General features: G+C 41.6%; 2 protein-coding genes across 2 annotated transcripts in view; one reads left to right on the forward strand and one right to left on the reverse strand.

The window, feature by feature from the left end:
- The window catches only part of LOC120241374 (olfactory receptor 10J3-like), a 164,949-nt gene that overhangs the window by 96,676 nt on the left and 47,413 nt on the right, over positions 1-20,860 (forward strand). The window lies entirely within an intron of this gene.
- LOC120241376 (olfactory receptor 10J1-like) lies at positions 18,494-19,423 on the reverse strand. Its single transcript, XM_039246437.1, has one exon. The coding sequence runs from the start codon at positions 19,421-19,423 to the stop codon at positions 18,494-18,496; it is 930 nt and encodes a 309-aa protein (XP_039102368.1).

The raw sequence follows: 20,860 nt of genomic DNA on the forward strand, positions 1-20,860 counted from the left end.
GCCTGACTTATTTCGCTCAGCATAACACCCTCAAGATCCATCCATGTTGCTACACATGGCCAGATTTCATTGTTTCTCATTGCCATGTAGTATTCCATGGTATAGATAAACCACGTCTTCTTGATCCATTCTTCCGTTGATGGACACTTAGGCTCTTTCCATGTTTTAGCTATTGTGGAGAGTGCTGCTATGAACATTGGGGTACATGTGCAACCCACAAAACTAATAGGTGTCAGTCCTTTCTTGAACCAAGCGCTGCACCTCGCTTTTTTGGGTGTGTAAACTCCCCGTGCTGGGGGCACAGCCAAAGTGGGTCGCACTCTTTAACCCAGGCCAGGCCTAGTTTCCAAGTCCCAGTCCGCGTGCCCCACTGAAATTGTAGTAGACACAACCTCGCAGGTGATCCCCTCAGGACAATTCCAAGCCTCTTGCCTAGCCCTGGGAATGGAGCCAGAAGCCACTGCTCCCATTCCTCCAGGGCACGTTGGTGAGCATGGGCGGGGGTTTGCCTGCAGTGCACGCCTGGCCCACTGGAGAGAGGGAAACCAGTTCCCTCTGTGTCTCGTCACCCGAAACTAGATCTCACAGGCAAATTTCCCAGTTTTAAGCCCTTCGCCTTCCCTCTAGAGTTCCAGCCAGCTAGGAGCAAGGAGGTACCCACACGGTTCCTCCAGGGATTCAGCCGAGCCAGGAGTACAAAGGAGCGGTGCGTGCACGCACAGCCCTTCCGGGACGAGTTGGTGCACAGGGATTTAGCACGCAGGGTCCTTCTCTGCCCCGAGCAGAGGTTTTTCTGTTTCCCAGCGGCAGGGGCCTTATCTTGAGTTGTTTCGGACTCTCTCTTTTTCCCCTCTCACTCCCCGGAGAGGGGGATTACCCCCATCCCTTGAGTCTCTGATCCCAACCCGATTTTATCTTCCCCAGTACACACTCACATTAGAAGGCTTTCTCAGTGGATTCTGCATCCTGAGCTGTCAGCACAGAGCCTGACACGGCGTTCAAACCCATGAACCATGAGATTATGACCTGAGCCAAAGTCGGACGCTTAACTGACTGAGCCACCCAGGTGCCCCAAGAACTTATTTCTTAATATACACATTTACATCTATAAATATCTAAGCACTGCTTTTGCTATATTCCACAATATTGGGGATGTATTTTCATTTTTATTCATCTTTTTTTAAGTGCCTTTGTTTATTTCTTTTTTGACACATTGGTAATTATTTAGAAGTGTGTTAATATCCAGATATTTGTGGATTTCCCAAATTTCCCTCTTTTAGTGATTTCTAATTCCACTGCAGTCAGGAAACATACTTTGTTTGATTTCAATACCCTTAAATTTATTGAGGCTTCATAATGGTCTGACATATGGTCTATCCTGAAGAATGCTCCTTGTGGACTGGACAAGAATGTGTATGTTGATAGTTTGAGGGGAATGTTTTATCAATGTCTGTTGTAGCTGCCTCATAGTGTTCTTCATGTTTACTTCCGTGTTGATCTTATGTCTGGTTGTTTTATCCATAACTGAATACAGAGTGTTGAAGTATTAAACTACTATTATTGAATTGTCTATTTTTTCCTTCAAATCTGTCAGTTTTTCTTCATGTATTTTGGGGTTCCCTAGGTAAATGTTGAGTTGATTGTTATTCCTTCCTGATGTATTGAACTTTTATCACTTTATTTTATAAAATGTCCTACTTTCCTCTTATAACAGTTTTGGTCTTAAAGTTAATTTCATCTGATATTAATATGGTATAGTACAGTTACTATACTTTTTATCGTAGATATTGACCAAGTAGGAGCCTACAGCCCCCATTTACTGTTGGTTTTCTATCTGTCATGTGTTTTTCTTTCCTCTGGTCATCTGTCACTGCCTTCTTTTCTGTTAGATAGATATTTTCTACCGTACCATTTTACTTCCCTTATTTTCTCTCTCCCAGATTTTTTTGAGTCGATTTCTTAGTGGTTGCCCTGAGGATGATTATAATTTTTTACCTTAAAAAAATTCTAATTCTTCTTTTTTAAAAAAACATTTTTATTTATTTCTAGGAGAGAGAGAGAGAGACAGCGTGAGCAGGGGAGGGTCAGAGAGAGAGGGAGATACAGACTCTGAAATAGGCTCCAGGCTCTGAGCTGGCAGTCAGCACAGAGCCTGATGCGGGGCTCGAACCCACGAACCATGAGATCATGACCTAAGTGAAAGTCGGATGCTTAACAGACTAAGCCACCCAGGCGCCCCAAATTCTTCTTAATACCAACTTAATTTGCACAGAAGCAAAAACTTTGCTCCAGTTTAGACTATTCCTTCGCCTCTTGCTGCTCTTGTTATCACCTGTTACTGTTGATACTTCTTTGCACATCGTTGTACAAGTCCATCTACACACATTTGTAATTTTATGCAGTTGTATTTTAAGTCAGGAGGAGAAGAGAGTTTCAAACAAAACATATCTATATCGTCTTCTATATTTGCTGATATGTATATAGTTTTGGATTTTTCTGACTTTAGTTGGAATGCTCAGATGCAGTCATTAAATAACATTTGCAGATTTCTGATAGATGCTCACAAGTAAAGGAAATTTCTTTTTAGTCTCAGCCTGGTCAGATTGCTTATGATCAACTAGATGTTGGATTTCTATCTGGTGTTTTATGTTTCTCATCTTTTGAAATCATAAATTTTGAATCTTTTGCTGTGGAATCATCCTAGCATTCCTTGTTTAAACCCAACTTGGACATGCTGCTGTTTTTGTTTTTTCAAACTATGGATTCTTTTTGGGGCGCCTGGGTGTCTCAGTCGGTTAAATGTCCAACTTCGGCTCCGGCCATGATCCCATAGCTTGTGGGTTTGAGCCCCGCATTTGGCTCTGTGCTGACAGCTCAGAGCCTGGAGTCTACTTCCGATTCTGTGTCTCCCTCTCTCTGCCTCCTTCCCTGCTCATGCTCTGTCTCTCTCTCCTTCAAAAATAAGCATTAAAATTTTTAAAATTTTTTAATGTTTTCATTTATTTCTAATAGAGAGAGACAGCATGAACAGGGGAGAGTCAGAGAGAGAGGGAGAAACAGAATCTGAAGCAGGCTCCAGGCTCTGAGCTGTGAGCACAGAGCCTGATGCGGGGCTCGAACCCACAAACCGCAAGATCATGACCTGAGCCGAAGTTGGACACTTAACCGACTGAGACACCCAGGAGCCACCAAAACATTTTTTAAAATAATAAACTATGGATACTTTTTTTTGGAATTTCATTTAGAATATTCCCAACTGTAGGTGACATTAGTGTTTAATTTTGTATTTATAACTGTCTGTGATACAAAGTTTTTGAGGCCAGCAGCCTCATGATTTGAGTTGGGGAGATTGTCTTATTTTTATAAAACCTGAAAGAATGTGCCTATCTTCTCTTAAAGCTTTGGTCTCTTCATCTTGAGGAGGGATGAAAACTATATTTTCACTGTCCTTTTCCTTTCTCTTGACTATTGCTCTGTTCATTTCCTAATCTTTCTCAGGCCATTATTACAAATTAGTATTCTTATTAAAATTGTACGTTTGATCTGGGTGTTCAAATTAATCTAAAGTGTCTCCTGCTGTTATCATTTTATTGGTTTTATTTGCATCCCTGGTTATGTCCTTATTTCATTTGTGATTTTATTTCAGTTGGCCTTCTCACATCTGTGCTCATTGGTAACTACCAAAATGTTAATATCTTCAAGACCTCATTTTTATTGCTATTTTTACTTAAACCTTTGAGTCCTAATTATTTAATTATTATTTATCTTTGTATTAATTTATATATTACAAATGTAAGCTACTTTTAAATTTTTTTCTCTGTATTCACTTTCTTTTTCTGCATTCTTGAATTTAACACTTAGTTTTATGTTTCTTCCAAGAAGTGAATTTATTTCTTAGTACACCGCTCTCATTTTGCGAGTCTGCATTTTTATCTTTTGACTTCAAATAGTTTATAAGTTTTTAACATTTTTATTTCCTCTTGCATACTTGTTTTTCAAAGTCTATTTTTACATTTGCAGATGTAGGGATGGTGGTGGGAAGGGGCTAGCAAAGAGTGGGTGGCTAACTTTTGTGGATGTTTTTTCAAACGTACTGCATGGTTTCCGAAAGCTGTGTGCCCGTGTCAACACTCACGGAGATCTTTTTGTGGTGGAGAGTACGGTCAGGTTTTCGTGAAAAAGCGTGGGTATATTAAAATGATTTAAAATCGAGTCTAAATGTTTTTCTCACCCTTTGAAAGCTTTTGTTATTTTCTCACATTTTGGCCGCTTTACCAGTGTTTCGCAAATGTTTAATGTCTCTTAAATGACTTCACAATGCCAGCTTCTCCTTGTATTTTTGTCAGTGTTCACTTGATGTATTTTGAAGTGTGGCTGTTAGGTTCATACAAGTGATGGCAGCTACACATTTTTGGTGAATTGTTCTTTTTATCAGAACTCCATTTGCCTTTTAGTGCCCTTTTTTTCTCCATGAATTTTAGTCCAGATGATATCTATGTAATTATTATAGGAAGCTTATTCTTCTTATTTTGGATTTTCTTTTTATGCTGTTTCTCCCTATTTGCCCTGTTTCTCAGCCTTTAATCAGTTTTTCGATGGTCTGTTTTAGATGCTCTATAGTGGTTGGAAAGCCTTAACATTTGCTACCTATTCACTACTAATTGCCCTATTAAAAGCATTTTTATGTTTTGGAAATTGTACAGACAGATTAAAAATTCAAATATTACTAAAATATATATACATATACGTGTGTGTGTCTCTACACACACACACACACACACACACACACACACACACACACACACGGAAGAGATTCTCTACTCCATCCTTCCCTGCCCTTTTCTTTTCTCTATATTGTGGGGTCTTTGAGCCAATTGCATGCGTATGTGTGTGTTCTATGTACATGGGTATGCAAGGGAGAGAGGAGATGAAGCCTTATTTTCACCAGCTGGCTCACATGATTATGGAGGCTGGCAAATCCCAAGTCTACCAGGGGGCTCAACAAGCTGGGGGCCCAGGGCAGTGCTGGCGCTGCAGTTCAAGGCTGAGGCCATATTTTGCTAATTCCTTCTTGCTCATGGTTGGTCAGTCTTCTGTCCTACCCATGCCTTCAACAGGCCCACCCACATTACGGAGGAAATCTTCTCTACTGAAAACCCACCAATTTAAATGTCAGTCTCCGCTAAAAACATCACCACAGAAAATCCAGAATGCTGCTTGACCAAATACCCAGGTAAAGCGGTCCATCCAAGTTGATGCATAAAATCAGTCACTACACTATTTTCAATAACTTTACCCGTTTCCATCTTTATTTCCTAACTCACACACTTCCTCTTTCCTCTTTCTCAAAATATGTTTATATTCTTATTTTGGTTGTCATTTTACTGTTTCAATGACAATGATTCAATGAATACCATTCACAGCTGACCCATGTCGTGTAGCACAAATATGTATCCTTGAACAAGAAGGTTAAACGGATTTTTTCTCTCTATAGTTGGTAATATCAGTCATCTCTTAATTTCCCTGCCTTTTTCTTTTCATGGAGCCCATTATCCATGAGCCCTCTGCCTTTGTCCAGTTTTTCCCAGTTGCTCCTTAGCTGACTGGAGGGGTGTGACACTTCAGTTCCAACCTGGGGATCCCCTTCCCTCTCTGCTCTTCTCGATTCACTATCTCCTGGGCTCTTAATCTTCACTGTGTACGCCTTCATTTTCATGGCTTCCTAAGAAAGAAGGTAGAAACAAATATTGAGATCTTGCATATTGTGAAAAAATGTTATTTTGCTTTCACACTTGGTTGATAATTGGCTGAATTTAGAATTCTGGTTTGGGACACTGAGAATTAATAGCAGGAAGTCTCCTGAAAAATGGAGTCTGGAGGCTTCCACAGGGTGCTGTCAGCCCTACCTACCACCCCTCATCACTGCAGACCCAGCAGGAGGAGAGGTACTTGACCTTACATGCACTTGACCTTGTGTCCTGGGGATACCTCTCTACTGATCCAGGAGGCTACATTCTGGACAACAGTTCAGCCAATGAGAAGTCACCATACTTGGAACTACCCGTTTCCTCCAATGGACTTATAGTTCATAACGGCCCTTCCCCAATCCCCCCTTTTCCCCTTGGGATAAGTGCCTCTCCTTTATTCCCAGACTTGTGTAGGGTTGTGCTGCAGCCTGTTTGCCCTGGATTGCAATTCTTATTCCCATATAAACCCATCTTTTGCCGGTAAAATAACCGGCAGTGTCTACTTTTAATATTAGCAGGACTAATTTTTCCTTAAATGTTTAAGCCATTATTTCACTGTTTTCCACTTTCTAGTGTAAAGTCCAGGGCCATTTTCATTTCTGATCCATTGCTTATTACTCCATCTGGTTTTTTCTCTTGACATTTGCAAGGTCGTCTTTTTAACATAGTTTTTAGAAACTCCGTGAAGATGCATTTTGCATGTGGTGGTGATTGTTTTCATTGTGGGTGTCATTTGGTCTGGGAGCTTTTGTCCTTTTGCCCTTTGAAATGCTCTTTTTACTATTTCTTTGAAAATTTAACCCTTTCTACTTATTTTTGAAGTCCATCTTGTCAAATATTAAATATCTTCTTATATCCTCAATATTCGTATGTTGGCCCCTGATTTCTCTATTTGTCATTTGGTTCTGGTATTCAGGACATTTCGTCAATTTCTCCCCCAACTCTCCTGTTTAATTTTTTATTTCAGTTAATGTATTTTTAATTTGTAAAAGCTCTCTCTGCTTCTCAGAACATGTTTTATTTCACCAACACGGTGTCTTGTCATGTCCTTCTGAAAATGTTGAATGTGTGTCTTTGGAAAGACTTTAATCGACTCCCTGCACCATATCTGATTCTTCCATATTCTTTTGTTACCTGTTTGTTAGGTGATATCCATTTTCATGTTATTCCCAAATGCTTGGGGATCCTTGTCCGTCCATTTGTAATATGACTAATGCACTAACAAGCTGTTTGGAAACTGTGTGTGTGTGTGTGTGTGTGTGTGTGTGTGTGTGTGTGTGTGAGAGAGAGACAGAGAGAGAGAGAGAGAGAGAGAGAGAGAGAGAGAGAGAGAGACGGAGGGAGGGAGAGAGGGCCGGGATATGTTGAATGGTGGGCTTTACTTCTAAGAGTAATAAAGCCCAGTGATGTGGTAAAGCTGCTTTCTTAGGATAATCTTACTTTTTCAACATATGATGACCCTGAACTTTCCATATCTGTTGGTCTTTGTTCATGAAATGCTAAGTTCCCCAGGGAATATCCTTCAGTTTCCTGATTGCAGCTTGTAAGCCTCATTGTCAGTATCCTCTAAGGTTTACCTCCTCCTTACTTTTTAAAAAATGGCTATGGTACACTGCCCATCCTACCTCATCTCTGCAAATGTCCCCAGAAATTCACCCTCCAGCCTTCCGCACAGGTGGTGGAGAGGTGATGGCTGTATAACATTTCTTAAACATTTTCAGGGGTGTTTTACTAAACGCATCATACACTCTTGGGTTCAGAATGGCTTGCTGTCTCCCTTTCCCGACACTTTTGGCATTCCGGGTGAGAAATCGGCATTTCTCTTGTTTGCTCTGCCTCAGGCACCTTTTGCAGTCTATGTGCGAAGTCACGTGGAAGACGGTAACAACATATTAATCTGCTTTCCAGATACCACAATCTTGCTACTTGCTCTTGCTCTTGCTGTCATCTCGCTGTTTCTTTTGCTGAGAAGGCGAGCCCATTCTGAACTGAAATTTAGTAGGGCTTTAGGGACAAGCCACAAACTAATACACATGTGAAATCTGTGTTTCAGTTTTGTTTAGCAGAATTCCTAGAACTTTGTTTTATTTTTTTTTTTAAAGTTTGTTTTTATTTGAGAGAGAGAGCGCAATCAAGGGAGGGACAGAGAGAGAGGGAGACAGAATCCCAGGCAGGCCAGCACAGAGCCTGATGTGGGGCTCGAACTCACAAATTATGAGACCATGACCTGAGCTGAAGTCAATAGTCGGATGCTTCACTGACTGAGCCACCCAGGCACCCCAAACTTTGTTTTAAATAGTGACGGATCTTAGCCAGTGTATATAGCTTCACATTGAACAAGAGAGGTGAATTTAATTTTCTTATCATTCTTTTATTTAAAAAAATTACCATTTTTTAGCTCAAGACTTCTGGTACCTAGTTGCTTTGCCCTGTATTTATGTCCCGTTCCCCCTGATCTGTGTTACAGCCACACCCTGTGTCACTGCTGTGCCTCCCACCCCACCCCCCTTCCCCAGGCATTGCTTCCATCTGGAAACCACCAACACTATTCTGCTACACTTGTCTGGGAGTGAGAAGTGACAGGGAGGGCTGCTTTTCCTGGGCTACGGCCCCCCTATTTCCTTCTTCCGGCGTTTCCCACCATTCTCATTCTCTTCCACCTCTGGTACGAAGTAACTTTCTTGACCCAGTTGACTTTCTAACTCCCACAGCCCCTGAGGTGCCTTATCTGGTTAATCACATTTGTTCTGAGTCTTTAGATCATGCTGTATAGTTTGTAGCCCACTAAAAACTCCATTTTTATTTTCAAGCACTGGCTGAATGATCCTACTTTAAAATTGCTTTCCCTTCTAGGGTTTGGTAGGCATGGGGCTGGGGAGTGTGGAAAAGAGAAATGCCCTCTGCATTCACTTTGCTACAGTGAACGTCAGAGAAATACAGGTTCCATTTTCTTCTTTACCATTTTCTGAAGTTTTTTCAATGAGTGAATATTGCTTTTGTCATCAGAAAATTGCGAATTAACTTACCACCGGTTGACAACAAAAGAAGACAAAAATGGCGGCCTCCTTCTCAGATGATTTGCCTACCATTGTGGCCAATGTGGCAGTGCTCATGCATGTAACACCCCCTTATGGAATCCAGATCTCCCTGGGTTTCCCTAACTTTGGAGGCCATGCAAGGAGCACATTGAAGCTTGACCTTACTTTTGGTCTTTACCAGAATCTGTTATTTCATTGCACTTTGGTCATTAGTCTTTCTTTGCACAGTCGATAGCTGTAAATCTTGTATGCCATTTTGGGGGGCAACTCTGAGATTGTAGGTGAACGAGCCACAATAGCATACGCTATTGTCTCCAGCCAGGATGACAGCATCAGATAAAGCAAGCCATTGGGTTTTTTACAAATATTCAAATATACATTTTTGAAATACAGTTAATCATTCTGTGTCTTAGACCACAATAGACTTACATGTTAAAATTCAATTGAGGTAGAGCTTATTATGTTTATTATTGCAAAAGTAAAATGCAAGAACAACTGACAATTGAGAGCTGTTAATTTCGGGGACAAATTTAAGAGTTTTAAATAGGAAAGTCAGCCCATGTTTTACAAATACTGAGAGTGTGTTGGGTTTCAGGTTTAGAAAGAATGTCATATCTTGTAAAGCCAATACATACTTATAAATTTGAATATACAAAGCACAATGATGGAAATTAGATATCAAAATTGTAATGTTTGTAAAATTGTCTAGCATTCTGTATTTATACTTTCATTTTATTTATTTTTTTAGAAATATATTTTTTCCCAAATATTTATTTAAATTCTAGTTTGTTAACATACAGTGCAATATTGGTTCCAGGAATAGAATTCAGTGATTCATCACTTATGTACAACACCTAGAGCTCATCACAACAAATGCCCTACTTAATACCCGTCACCCATCTAGCCCATCTCCCCTTACTTCCCTCCATCAACCCTCAGTTTTTTCTCTATCATTAAGAATCTCTTGTGGTTGGCTTTCCTCTCTTTTTTTCCCCTTCCCCTATGTTCATCCGTTTTGTTTCATAAATTCCACAAAGGAATGAAATCATATGGCATTTGTCTTTCTCTCACCTATTTCACTTAACGAGATACACTCTAGCTCCATCCGTGTCATTGCAAATGGAAAAGATTCATTCTTTTTCATGGGTCAGTAATATTACATCTTTATGTATCACGTCTTCTTAATGCATCAGTAGATGGATTTTTTTGGCTCTCACCGTAGTTCAGCTATTGTTGATAATGCTGCTATAAACATCGGGATTTTTATGCCCTTCAAATCTGTATTTTTGTATTTGGGTAAATGCCTGGTAGTGACACTGCTGGATCATAGGGCAGTTCTATTTTTAACTTTCTGAGGAAACTCCTTACTGTTCTCTAGAGAGGCTGCACCAGTTTACGTTCCCACCAACAGTGTAAGAGGGCTCCCCTTTCTCTGCATCCTCACTAACATTTGTTGTTTCTTGTGTTGTTAATGTTAGCCATTCTGACAGGTGTGAGGTGGTAGCTCATTGTGGTTTTGATTTATATTTCCCTGAAGATGAGTGATGTTGAGCACCTTTTCATGTGTCTGTTGGCCATCTGGATGTCTTCTCTGGAAAAATGTCTACTCCTGTCTTCTGCCCATTTCTTCACGGGATTATTTGGTTTTTGGGTGTTGAGTTTGATAAGTTCTTTATAGATTTTGGCTACTAATCCTTTATCAGATATAGCATTTTCACGTATCTTCTTCCATTCAGTAGGCTGCCTTTTAGTTTTGTTGATTGTTTCTTTCACTGTGGAGAAGTTTTTCATCTTGATGAGGTCCCAGTAGTTACGTTTGCTTTCATTTCCATGCCTGGTCTCATTGATCTGTTCTACTGTCTTTTTTGTTTCTATGTCACTGATTTCTGCTCTAATCTTTATTATTTTCCATTTTGGCCTGTATTTGCTCTTCTTTTTCCAGATCCTTTAGGTGTAAGGTTAGGTTGTGTATTTGAGACATTCCTTCCTTCTTTAGGAAGGCCTGGATTGCTGTAATCTTCCCTCTTAGGAGCACTTTTGCTGTATCCCAGAGGTTTTGTACAGTCATGTTTTCATTTTCATTGGCTTCCATGTGTTTTTAATTTCCTTTTTAATTTATTTGTTAACCCATTCACTCTTTAGTAGAATGTTCTTTAATCTCCAAGTATTTGTGATATTTCCAAATTTTTTCTTGTGGTTGATTTCAAGCTCCAGAGCATTTTGGTCTAGAAACGTGCATAGCATGATCTGGATCTTTCTGTACTTTCTGAGGGCTTATTTGTGACACAGTATGTAATCTATTCTGGAGAAGGTTCCATGTGAACTCAAGAAGAATGTGTATTCTGCTTTAGGATGGAATGTTCTGAATATATCTTTTAATTCCATCCGGTCCAATATGTCATTCAAAGTCATCGTTTCCTTGTTGATTTTCTGTTTAGATGATCTATCCATTGCTGTAAGTGGGGTGTTAAAGTCCCCTACTATTATGTTTTATTAATAATGAATTTCTTTAAGTTTGTGATTAATTGATTTATATACTTGGGTTCTTTCAAGTTGGTGCATAAATATTTGCAATTGTTTGATCTTCTTGATGGATAGACCCCTTAATTATAATATAATGCCCTTCTTCATATCTTATTACAGTCTTTGGTTTAAAATCTAATTTGGTATAAGTATGGCTACTCAGGTTTTCTTTGGACATCTATTATCCTGATAGATGGTTCTCCATCTCCTCACTTTCTATTTGCAGCTGTCTTTAGGTCTAAAATGAGTCTCTTGTAGGCTGCTTGTAGATGGATCTTGTTTTTTTTTTGTTGTTGTTGTTTTTTTATCCATTCTTATACTCCCTGTCTTTTGATTGGAGCATTTAGTCATTTACATTCAGAGTAACTATTGAAAGATAGGAATTTAGTGCCATTGTGTTACCTGGAAAGTTGGTGCGTAAGTTGATGATCTCTGTTCCATTCTCATCTTTGTTGATTTTGGTATTTTCCCCCCAAATAATTCTCTTTAATATTTCTTATAAGGCTGATTTAGTGGTCACGAACTCCTTTAGTTTTTGTTTAGGAAACTCTTTATATCTCATTCTATTCTAAATGGCAGCCTTTCTGGATGAAGAATTCTTGGCTGCATATTTTTTCTAATTCAGTACATTGAATATATCCTGCCACTCCTTTCTTATCTGCCAAGTTTCTGTGGACAGATCTGCTCTGAACCTGATCTGTCTTCCTTGTTGGTTAGGGACTTTTCTCTGTTTGCTACTCTCAGGATTTTTTCCTTGTCTGTGTATTTTGCGAATTTGTGATATGTCTTCGTGATGGCCAGCTTTTGTTGAATTTAATGGGAGCTATCTGTACTTCTTGGATTTCAATGACTGTGCCCTTCCCCAGATTAGGGAAGCTTTCAACTATAATTTGCTCAAATCAAACTTCTGCCCCCTTCTCATTCTCTGTCACTGTCTCTCTCTCCATATTCTGGGACTCCTATAATGCACATGTTATTATGCATTAAGGAGTCATTGAGTTCCCTAAGTCTACCATCATGATCATTATCTTTGTTTCCCTCTCCTTTTTAGCTTATTGTCCATAGTTTTATCTTCAGTATCGCTAATTTGTTCCTCTGCTTCATCCATCCTCATTGTTGTGGCATACATTCAAGTTTGCATCTCAGCTATTACATTTTTATTTTTGTCCTGACTAAATTTTAGTTTTATCTCTGCCATAAGTGATTCTCTAGTGTCCTCTGTGTTTTTTTTTCCAAGCCCCTGCTAGTATCCTTATAATCATTGTTTTTAAATTCTAGTTCAGACATCTTAGTTATATCTGTATTGATTTAATCCTTGGTTGTTACTTCATCCTGTTCTTCTTTGGGGGTGAATTCCTCCATCTTCTCATTTTGTCCAGAAAAAAAAAAGACAAAAACAACTAGATCATATGTGTGTTTTGGTCTGCTTGTTAAAAGCTAGATCCAATATATATATATATATATTTTTTTTAAAGAATAAAAACTTAAATTAAAAATCAAAAGGAAGCTAGATCCTATTTTCTCTAGAGCTGAAGCTTTGCAGCACTCTATGATCAGTAGACTTGGTGCGTGAGAGGGGTTTGTGCTGGTCTTCTAGGGTAGGAGCCTGTTATGCTGATTCTTGGGTGGTGTTGCCCTAGTGGAGATACACCTGAAGGGTGCAGGGGTGTGGAGCTTGGTGTAAATGGCTCTGGTCTCCGCTTGGTGGCGCTGTTTTCTTCACTGAGGTTGGTCAATGCTGATGGGGGGGAGGACAAAATGGCATTTCCCTACCTTCTTAACCCTGAAGAGTTCGTACCTGCCACTCCCTAGGAAGCCCTCATGGAAGAGAAAGAATCACCCCTCTTGTGTCTGCGGCTTCTGTCAGATCCCTCCCTTCACCCTGTCTGCATCCAAGCTGTTTGCCTGCCAGGTGGCACAGTATTTTATCTCAGGCCCATGGCAAGTTTTCAAAACTCCAAATTTTAGGGACTTGTGTCACACGGACCTGCACTGGTACTGTGGGGAGAGGGTCTCACCATGCTTTTCTGTTTGTCAGTTTGTCCCAGGAAAGTGGTTGTATGACTGTGAAGCGGTTCAGAGTTTATGGTAAAGCACAGCAGAAAGCTGGCACCAAGGCTCCCTGCACTCAGCCAGCAGCCCGATCCCTATGCTTGAGAACAGTGCAAACTGTTGGAACTGCCAGTTTTGTCCCTGGAGATGCCTTGCCACCACTCCCAAATGCACTCCAAACAGAGCAACTCTTTCTCCCCATATGACCCAGGGGATCTTCAGACCATAGTGCCCACTCCCCAGATCTCTGACCTCCTTCCCCACAGAAGCACCGCCAAGCCAGACATGACCCCAGCAAGGGTGGACTTCTAAAACCTGAGATTTTATGGTGTGCTGTGTATGGTAACTTGTGGCGGTCTCTGTAAGCAGGGCTCCCTCCCCTCTGCGGTGCCCACAGTTCTCATCTCCCCCAAATCAAACTTCTGCAGCTCTTGCTTTCCACAAGATGGTCATTTTCTACTTGTGGATGTACAGTTTTGTTCTGTCCTCAGATCGATCCCTTAGTTGTTCAGAATGATTCCGATGAAATTTAAAGTGGGGGTTGTGAGGAAACGGCTAAGAAAGAATCCTTGAAACGTTTTTGGTGCATAAGGTGGTTTTATCATAACATGGAGACAGAACCCGTAGGCAGAAAAGGCTGCACTGGGATTGTGAGGCATGACCTGATCATATACTTTTAAGTGTGGGGAGAGGGGAGGGCTTAGAGAAAGAGTTGGTATCTAAGGAATTTCTGGATGCTGAAACTAAGGTCTTACAGGACCCTGAAGATTTAGCTATTGTCAAGATAAGGTTGCTTTTGGATTTTAATGACATGTGAACATCAAGGCACTAAGGCAGCCAGAAACTCCTTGAGGAATGTTTGGCACTGCAAGTATCAGTAGGCTGCCAGCTATAAGGGGATTTAATTTAAACAACATTTTTCTTGCCTTTGTTTCCCTCATCAATTTGGTATTTACCTAGCTATGTTTGAGGGGGGAGGCAAGCTTAGGTCCCTCTACTTCTCTGCCTCCCTGAATCCTCTCCTCGTGAACCATATACTTTTAAAGTAAAAGAACTGTGAAGCACTGTATTTTTAGCTGTTTAATTCTATTTAAGGTCCTGAGTTTACAGTATGATTTTAATTTTGCCTCCAAAATCATATATGGAAGATAAATTATTTTTAATCCATATTTAACGAAGAATGTGAATAAAAGTGTTGCATAAAAAATAAGGTATTTCCCTCAAGATCTTTTTTGCTTCTCTACTAATCCGTTTCTCACATGAGAAGTGAATACTCACCTGGCATCCCACACGTGTGATGGCCGCAGCCATCCAGCAGCTACCTAAGTGTCTCTCATTTGAGATGTCCAATATTTAAATATGAATACTGAATATTTAGTAATAAAATTCCAGGGTTGTTGAGTTTTGTTTTTTTCTTTTTAATGTCACTAGCCCAAGAACATAGTCTAATGAACGGTATTGGGCTTCAGTATCAACTTCAGTTGAGTGTTTTAACTTTCAACTGTTGAGTATTTGATCAAAATATGGTGTAGCTGCACCTCTGTTCATTAACATTATTTGAATAAAATGAATTAGAATAGACTGGAATGGGGGCACCTGGGTGGCTCAGTCGGTTGAGCATCTGACTTCGGCTCACGTCATTATCTCATGGTTAGTGGGTTCGAGCCCTGCGTTGGGCTGTGTGCTGGCAGCTCAGAGCCTGGAGCCTGCTTTGGATTCTGTGTCTCCCCCTTTCTTTGCCCCTCCCCTGATCATTCTCTGTCTCTCAAAAATAACATTAACAAAAATTTTTTAATGTAAAAAAAATAAACAGATTGGAATGAAAAACATCAGAATTCACCGTAAGGAGTAAAGATAAATACTGGTCTGTGAATTTTTTGTTTCTATTTGCAGACGTATGCATCCACACTGGGTTATGTTACAACATTCATTTCTGATTGAGGGTCATGGTGAAGACTTTGAAATCCCTTGAACTAAGGTACTTGGTGGAATACAGGAGAATAGGCAGTAAGTGCTGGAATTGCTAACAAAAGTTAGTGATGCACAGTTTGGGGATTTTTTTTTAAGGGACTGCACGTGTGTGACCTACACACTTTATAAGGAATACAATAGCATTAGAAGTTAGGCATATGTGGGAAAAAGGTAGGAATCAAAAGTGAGATCGCAGTGCCTGGGTGGCTCAGTTGGTCAAGCAACTAGCTTTTGATTTCAGCTCGGGTCATGATCCCTGGGTCATGGGATCAAGTCCTGCATCAGGCTCCTCACTGAATGGGGAGTCTGCTCAAGATTCTTTCTCTCTTTCTGCCCCTTACTCCCCTCTAAAATATTTTTTAATAATTAGTAAAATAATATGAAATGGCCAGGAAAAATTGCAATGGTAAGAACATAGGGATCATGTTAGCTAATAATATGGATAATTATGATACTATGCTATATTTATTAACATTTCTGGTGGTTATCACAGCAAGTTCTACTGTGTTTATTGTAGTATAGTTGATTCTTACAACAGTCTAATGGGAAAGACAGAGCAGGCATTGATAGTCCCATGTTGTAGATAAGGAAAAGATTCCATTACTTCCATAAGGATCCACAGCTGGGAAGGAGTACAGGTGTTTTTTCAATTCAAATGTGTTATGATTTTGTGCTCTTTGTAACAAAAGAGACCAGTTGAGAAGTGAAGGGTGGTGCCCATGTGCCTGGGGAAACCGAGTACAACACAAGTTCTCTGGCTCTTGGTGTTTCCTGAGGCACTGTTTCAGATTCCTGCTTGCAGTGTGCCAGAAGGATCATCCAGAAGTGAACTTGCTCTTCTCATTCTCCAGGGCGACCAAGGAAAGAGACTTTTCAAGCCAGGGGTGGAAATAAGAGGGATGGGGAAAAGAGAAGCGAGCAGCTTCTGAAATCTTTGAGGCGGTGGCCATCTTGGATGGGTGAGCTTGTACTCTGAGTTTGGTAGATACAATTGGAAGTTTATGGAGATGATTTTGCTGTTTTCTTACTCTAATAGAAATTTTAAAAATTGTCTGTTTCATCATTGACAAAGCACTTTCACACTTAACTGTCTCGTGTTCGTCATAGGAAACTTTGGGGATGTTTTATTTATTTATTTTTTTAATGTTTTATTTAGTTCTAGGAGAGAGAGAGAGACAGTGTGAGCAGGGGAGGGTCAGAGAGAGAGGGAGTCACAGACTGAAACAGGCTCCAGGCTCTGAGCTGGCAGTCAACACAGAGCCTGACGCGGGGCTCGAACCCACGAACCATGAGATCATGACCTAAGCGAAAGTCGGATGTTTAACCAACTAAGCCACCCAGGCGCCCCGGGTATGTTTTATAGATGAGGAAACTGAGGCTTGGTGAAGCTAAAGAATTCATCCAAATGTAGATGGTAAGAAGTTCAACAGGACTCAAAATGGAGCCTTTCTCTTTCAGCGCCTATGTTCTAGCCCCTTCACTCAGCAGACCTCCCCAAACCACCGTCTAACTTTTTAAGTAGCTAAGTTGGCAGTTATAGATTATCTTTTCAGGAGGTTGAACAGATAGAACAGCATTTTTGAAGCCAGTCTAAAATAACATCTTTTTATTCACTTAGTAAAAGTGACTATTGGCAAATGCAGGGTACTTTTATTTTTGGGTTCTCTTGGATTTCTCCATAAATTACTTTAAAAACAAAACAAAACAAAGAGCCCATAGTTTGAATCAGTGTAAGAATGGACCTAACAAGCTATTTATGAAATATCTGGAAACAGCCCTATTATTTTTAAATTAACATAAAGGAGGACAGTCTGTGAAAACCACATCACTTGGTACAAGTGAGACGTGACGGAGACGTGATGCAGTAGGTGGAGCTGTGTGCCTAGGTGCTGCATCACTCACTGCCCATTTCAAACGGTTGTCCGTGAAGACACCAAGGAGGAGTTCCCTGTAGTGATGTGTGAATGCACGAGCACAGAGTAGTGGGATGTGAGGGAGTAGATGGAGTGACTTCATCAGAAGGGCCACAGGAGAGAGGCTTTGGTTTGGGGTTTCAAAATGAGTAGCGTGCCCTGCTGAGTGTCAGTGAGAGCTTTCCAATATGCAGTAGAATGGCTTGAGGATAGAAAAGGGGAAGCCACCGGTCTCTAGGTGTGGTTGGGTGGAGGGCTGTATGGAGTGGAGGACAGGCTGAGGGCAGGGGTGCTGGAAACAGAGATGGCCAGTGGCCAGTGTCCTATTAATTCAGGGCCTAGAGGGTCTTAATTGATAGTAGGATGGATGGTTGGAGTGTCTTTGGTTGTTTCTAAGTCATCAGAAGCCTACATTGTCCTTACCATGTAAGGACCGCCCAACCCTCTCCCACTCACCCCTTCTGTAGACGCTCTCCTTTACTCCCCTGCATGTATTACTTCTATCATTCCACAGAAGCCTCTCCCAAGGCAAGCCCATCTCTCCTTAATGGGGGAATCACTCACCCATTCCACTCACCAACCTTTGTATGCATCTCATATTATAGATGCCAATATGACTTACTTGGTACTAGAGCTTTAACTGGATCATCAAGGGATTTTAATCACTTTCCAAAAGTGTTTCTCTGACATGATCATGAAAACAGGTTTCCGTTTTCCCATCTGGCCAACCTGGAACTTCTATGGAAAAGATCCAGAATTCAAGCCTAATGAATTTTATGGATGCTCCGATCTCTGAGATCCACTTAGTTACGGTGTCTAGGATGCAAGGAACTTGAATTGCCTGGGAAGGAATTACTTCAAATTGGGCTGAAATGTGTGTAGCTCTAGGTGGGTAAAGGGGAAGCCCCACGTCCAAAACAAGGGTGTTACATAATACATTTAAAACGTTAGCCCTGCCCTGAAGCAGCCTCCCGGATTAATCACTCCTTCTGTTCTGATCTCGTTCTGCCCACATAGCACATCCACTCCCCAGAAGTTCCTTCCATGTTGAAGTCTCACACTACCCATGTCCATACTCCAGGGAAATGTGTCCCTTTATCCAATGGCTGAATCTATAATGTTTTTGTGCTCTCTGACCCACCCACTGCTGTAGTAGGTCCTAGAATTTTAGCTCTCAATACTGTGGGCACTTCTCTGCTTTCCATATTTAGCAAATCTTATAAAACCCTCATCGAAGTGGGCCATCTTGTCAAGAAGTCTTCCTGCCCGTGGCGTGGAGCAGAGCATCCTTGACCTCTTTGTTCCTCAGGGTGTACACCACCGGGTTCAGCAGGGGGGTGATGACGGTATAGGTCACTGAGATCAGCTGGTCCTGATCCCTGGTGTTCTCTGACTTGGGCTTGAGGTAGGCGATGGAGGCACAGCCGTAGTGGATGATGACCACCGTGAGGTGGGAGGCACAGGTGGCGAAGGCCTTCTTCCGACCCTGGGTGGAGGGGATCTTGAAGATGGTGGAGATGATGAGGATGTAAGAGATGAAGACCAGGCCCATGGGAACCAGGATCACCAGCACACTGATGATCACAGTCAGGATCTCATTGACCGAGGTGTCGATGCAAGAGAGCTTCATCACAGGTCGGATGTCACAGAAGAAATGGGCCACCTTCGTAGCACAGAAAGGCAACCTGAACACAGCCAGCACCTGCGTCATGGCTACTATCAGCCCAATGCTGCAGGCGCCCCCCACCAGCTGGACACACACCCTCTTGTTCATGATGACCATGTACCTCAAGGGGTTGCAGATGGCCACGTAGCGGTCGTACCCCATTGCCGTGAGCAGGAAGCAGTTGTTGATGGCCAAGGTGATGAAGAAGAACATCTGAGTGGCACAGCCAGCCAAAGAGATGAACTGACTCAGGCCGACGAGGTTACAGAGCATTTTGGGTATAATGACGAGTGTATATACAGTCTCTGAACCAGAAAGCATGCTCAGGAAGAAGTACATGGGCGTGTGCAGGTGATGATCCACACTAATGATGGTCACGATGACAACGTTGCCAGCCAGGGTTAAAGTGTACAGTGCAAGAAACACAAGAAACAGGCTAAGCTGGTGCTCGTGGAAGCTGGAGAAACCCTGGAAAGTGAACTCACTCACCCAAGTGTGATTCTCTGTCTTCATCGAATCGTATGTGGTATCTAAGAAAGAAAAAGTCATGTAAGGAACCTAGACGGGTGCCTTCTGTCAAGTAGGCTGGGCACGTTCTTGTGGCCAATCTGCCTCGGGCTCAGCTTATTTATAAGCACATTCCATTTATTTCTTGGGGGAAACAGAGTGGAGGAGCGACCTTTTCTCACCAAGAGAAGGCATGTGGCGTTTTTCACATCCAGTGTTGGAGACTCATATCCTACTTCTAACACATGCCGTCTTGTCTTGGGTAAGGAATTAGCCTCTCTTAGACCAGTCCTGTTGTCTTGACCCAAATGTAACAATTGTGATGTCATAGAATGGTTCACCTGAGCATGATACTTAACAGTTAAAAATGTTTCTATTAGAATTCGAAAAAATTATCGAACACATCCTGGCTCAGCAGTGTTCTGCTGAGCTCTAGGGTCTGCAGCCACCAGCCAATTCCAGAGCCGCTAGGGTTTGGCCAGAGCACCTGCCACCATGTCCCCATCTGGCGTCTCGGCTCTGTTGGTCCCCTCCACCTTTGCCCTGTGGGCCTCTTCCCTATTATGATTCATTTTTCAAAGCCACCCGGAGCCCATGACACCTATAAAATCCTTTTCTTCCCCCACAACACCCTCCCCCCCTTTGGCATACACATCCTTGCCCAGGTAGGTAACACAGAACTGTTTACTGGCTCTTCTGTCTTGAAAGCGCCTTACAGTGAATGTGTGACTGCCAAACACATTTACGTCCATTTCACTTCATCACCGTCCGGTGGAACAGGGAGAACGGGGATTATGGGTTGTCTTCAGATACAGAAACTGTTTAGGGAATTGCCCGGGGACACATACCAGCTTGAACCCATGTCTTCTGATCCTGTTCCCATTGTCCCTCCCACTACCTACCCAAAACTGCACAGTAGACCTGCCCCCATCAGGGCTAGATTATATGGTCTCTGAGTACAGGGACCGGGTGTGCCCACTGCGATGGAGGGCATAGCTGTCTGCTGGCAGGGTCATTACCGGTCATCGCTCCACCAAACAAATTGCATGGGAGGAAGCAGAATGCTGAGGCCACCGCAGTGAGGTTTTCTTCAAAGAAGAGGAGTAAATGTTTTTGCACCATCTCCTTCTCTCCGCTGTCTGTGCCTGCAGCAGCAGCAGCAAAGAGCTACAGAATTGGGCTACAATTTAACACTGAAATTACAACCCTAGAAGAAAGCCTGACACTATTAACATTTAATTGGGAAATACACCATAGTGCAGCTCTTCCAACAGGCTTTACCCAATTACCAACCAACATATAATTATATAACAAGGTGGCTATAAAAAAATAAATTCAATAATAGAAACGATGGAGTTGCCTAAAAAGTACATTTTTGCCAGAAGTGAAACAAATCACACCCACATTGCAAAAACGGTTTACTATTGGGTAAAAAGCAAAGGT

Source organism: Hyaena hyaena, unplaced genomic scaffold (genome assembly GCF_003009895.1).
Source record: "Hyaena hyaena isolate Hyena2069 unplaced genomic scaffold, ASM300989v1 scaffold_281, whole genome shotgun sequence".
NCBI lineage: Eukaryota > Metazoa > Chordata > Mammalia > Carnivora > Hyaenidae > Hyaena > Hyaena hyaena.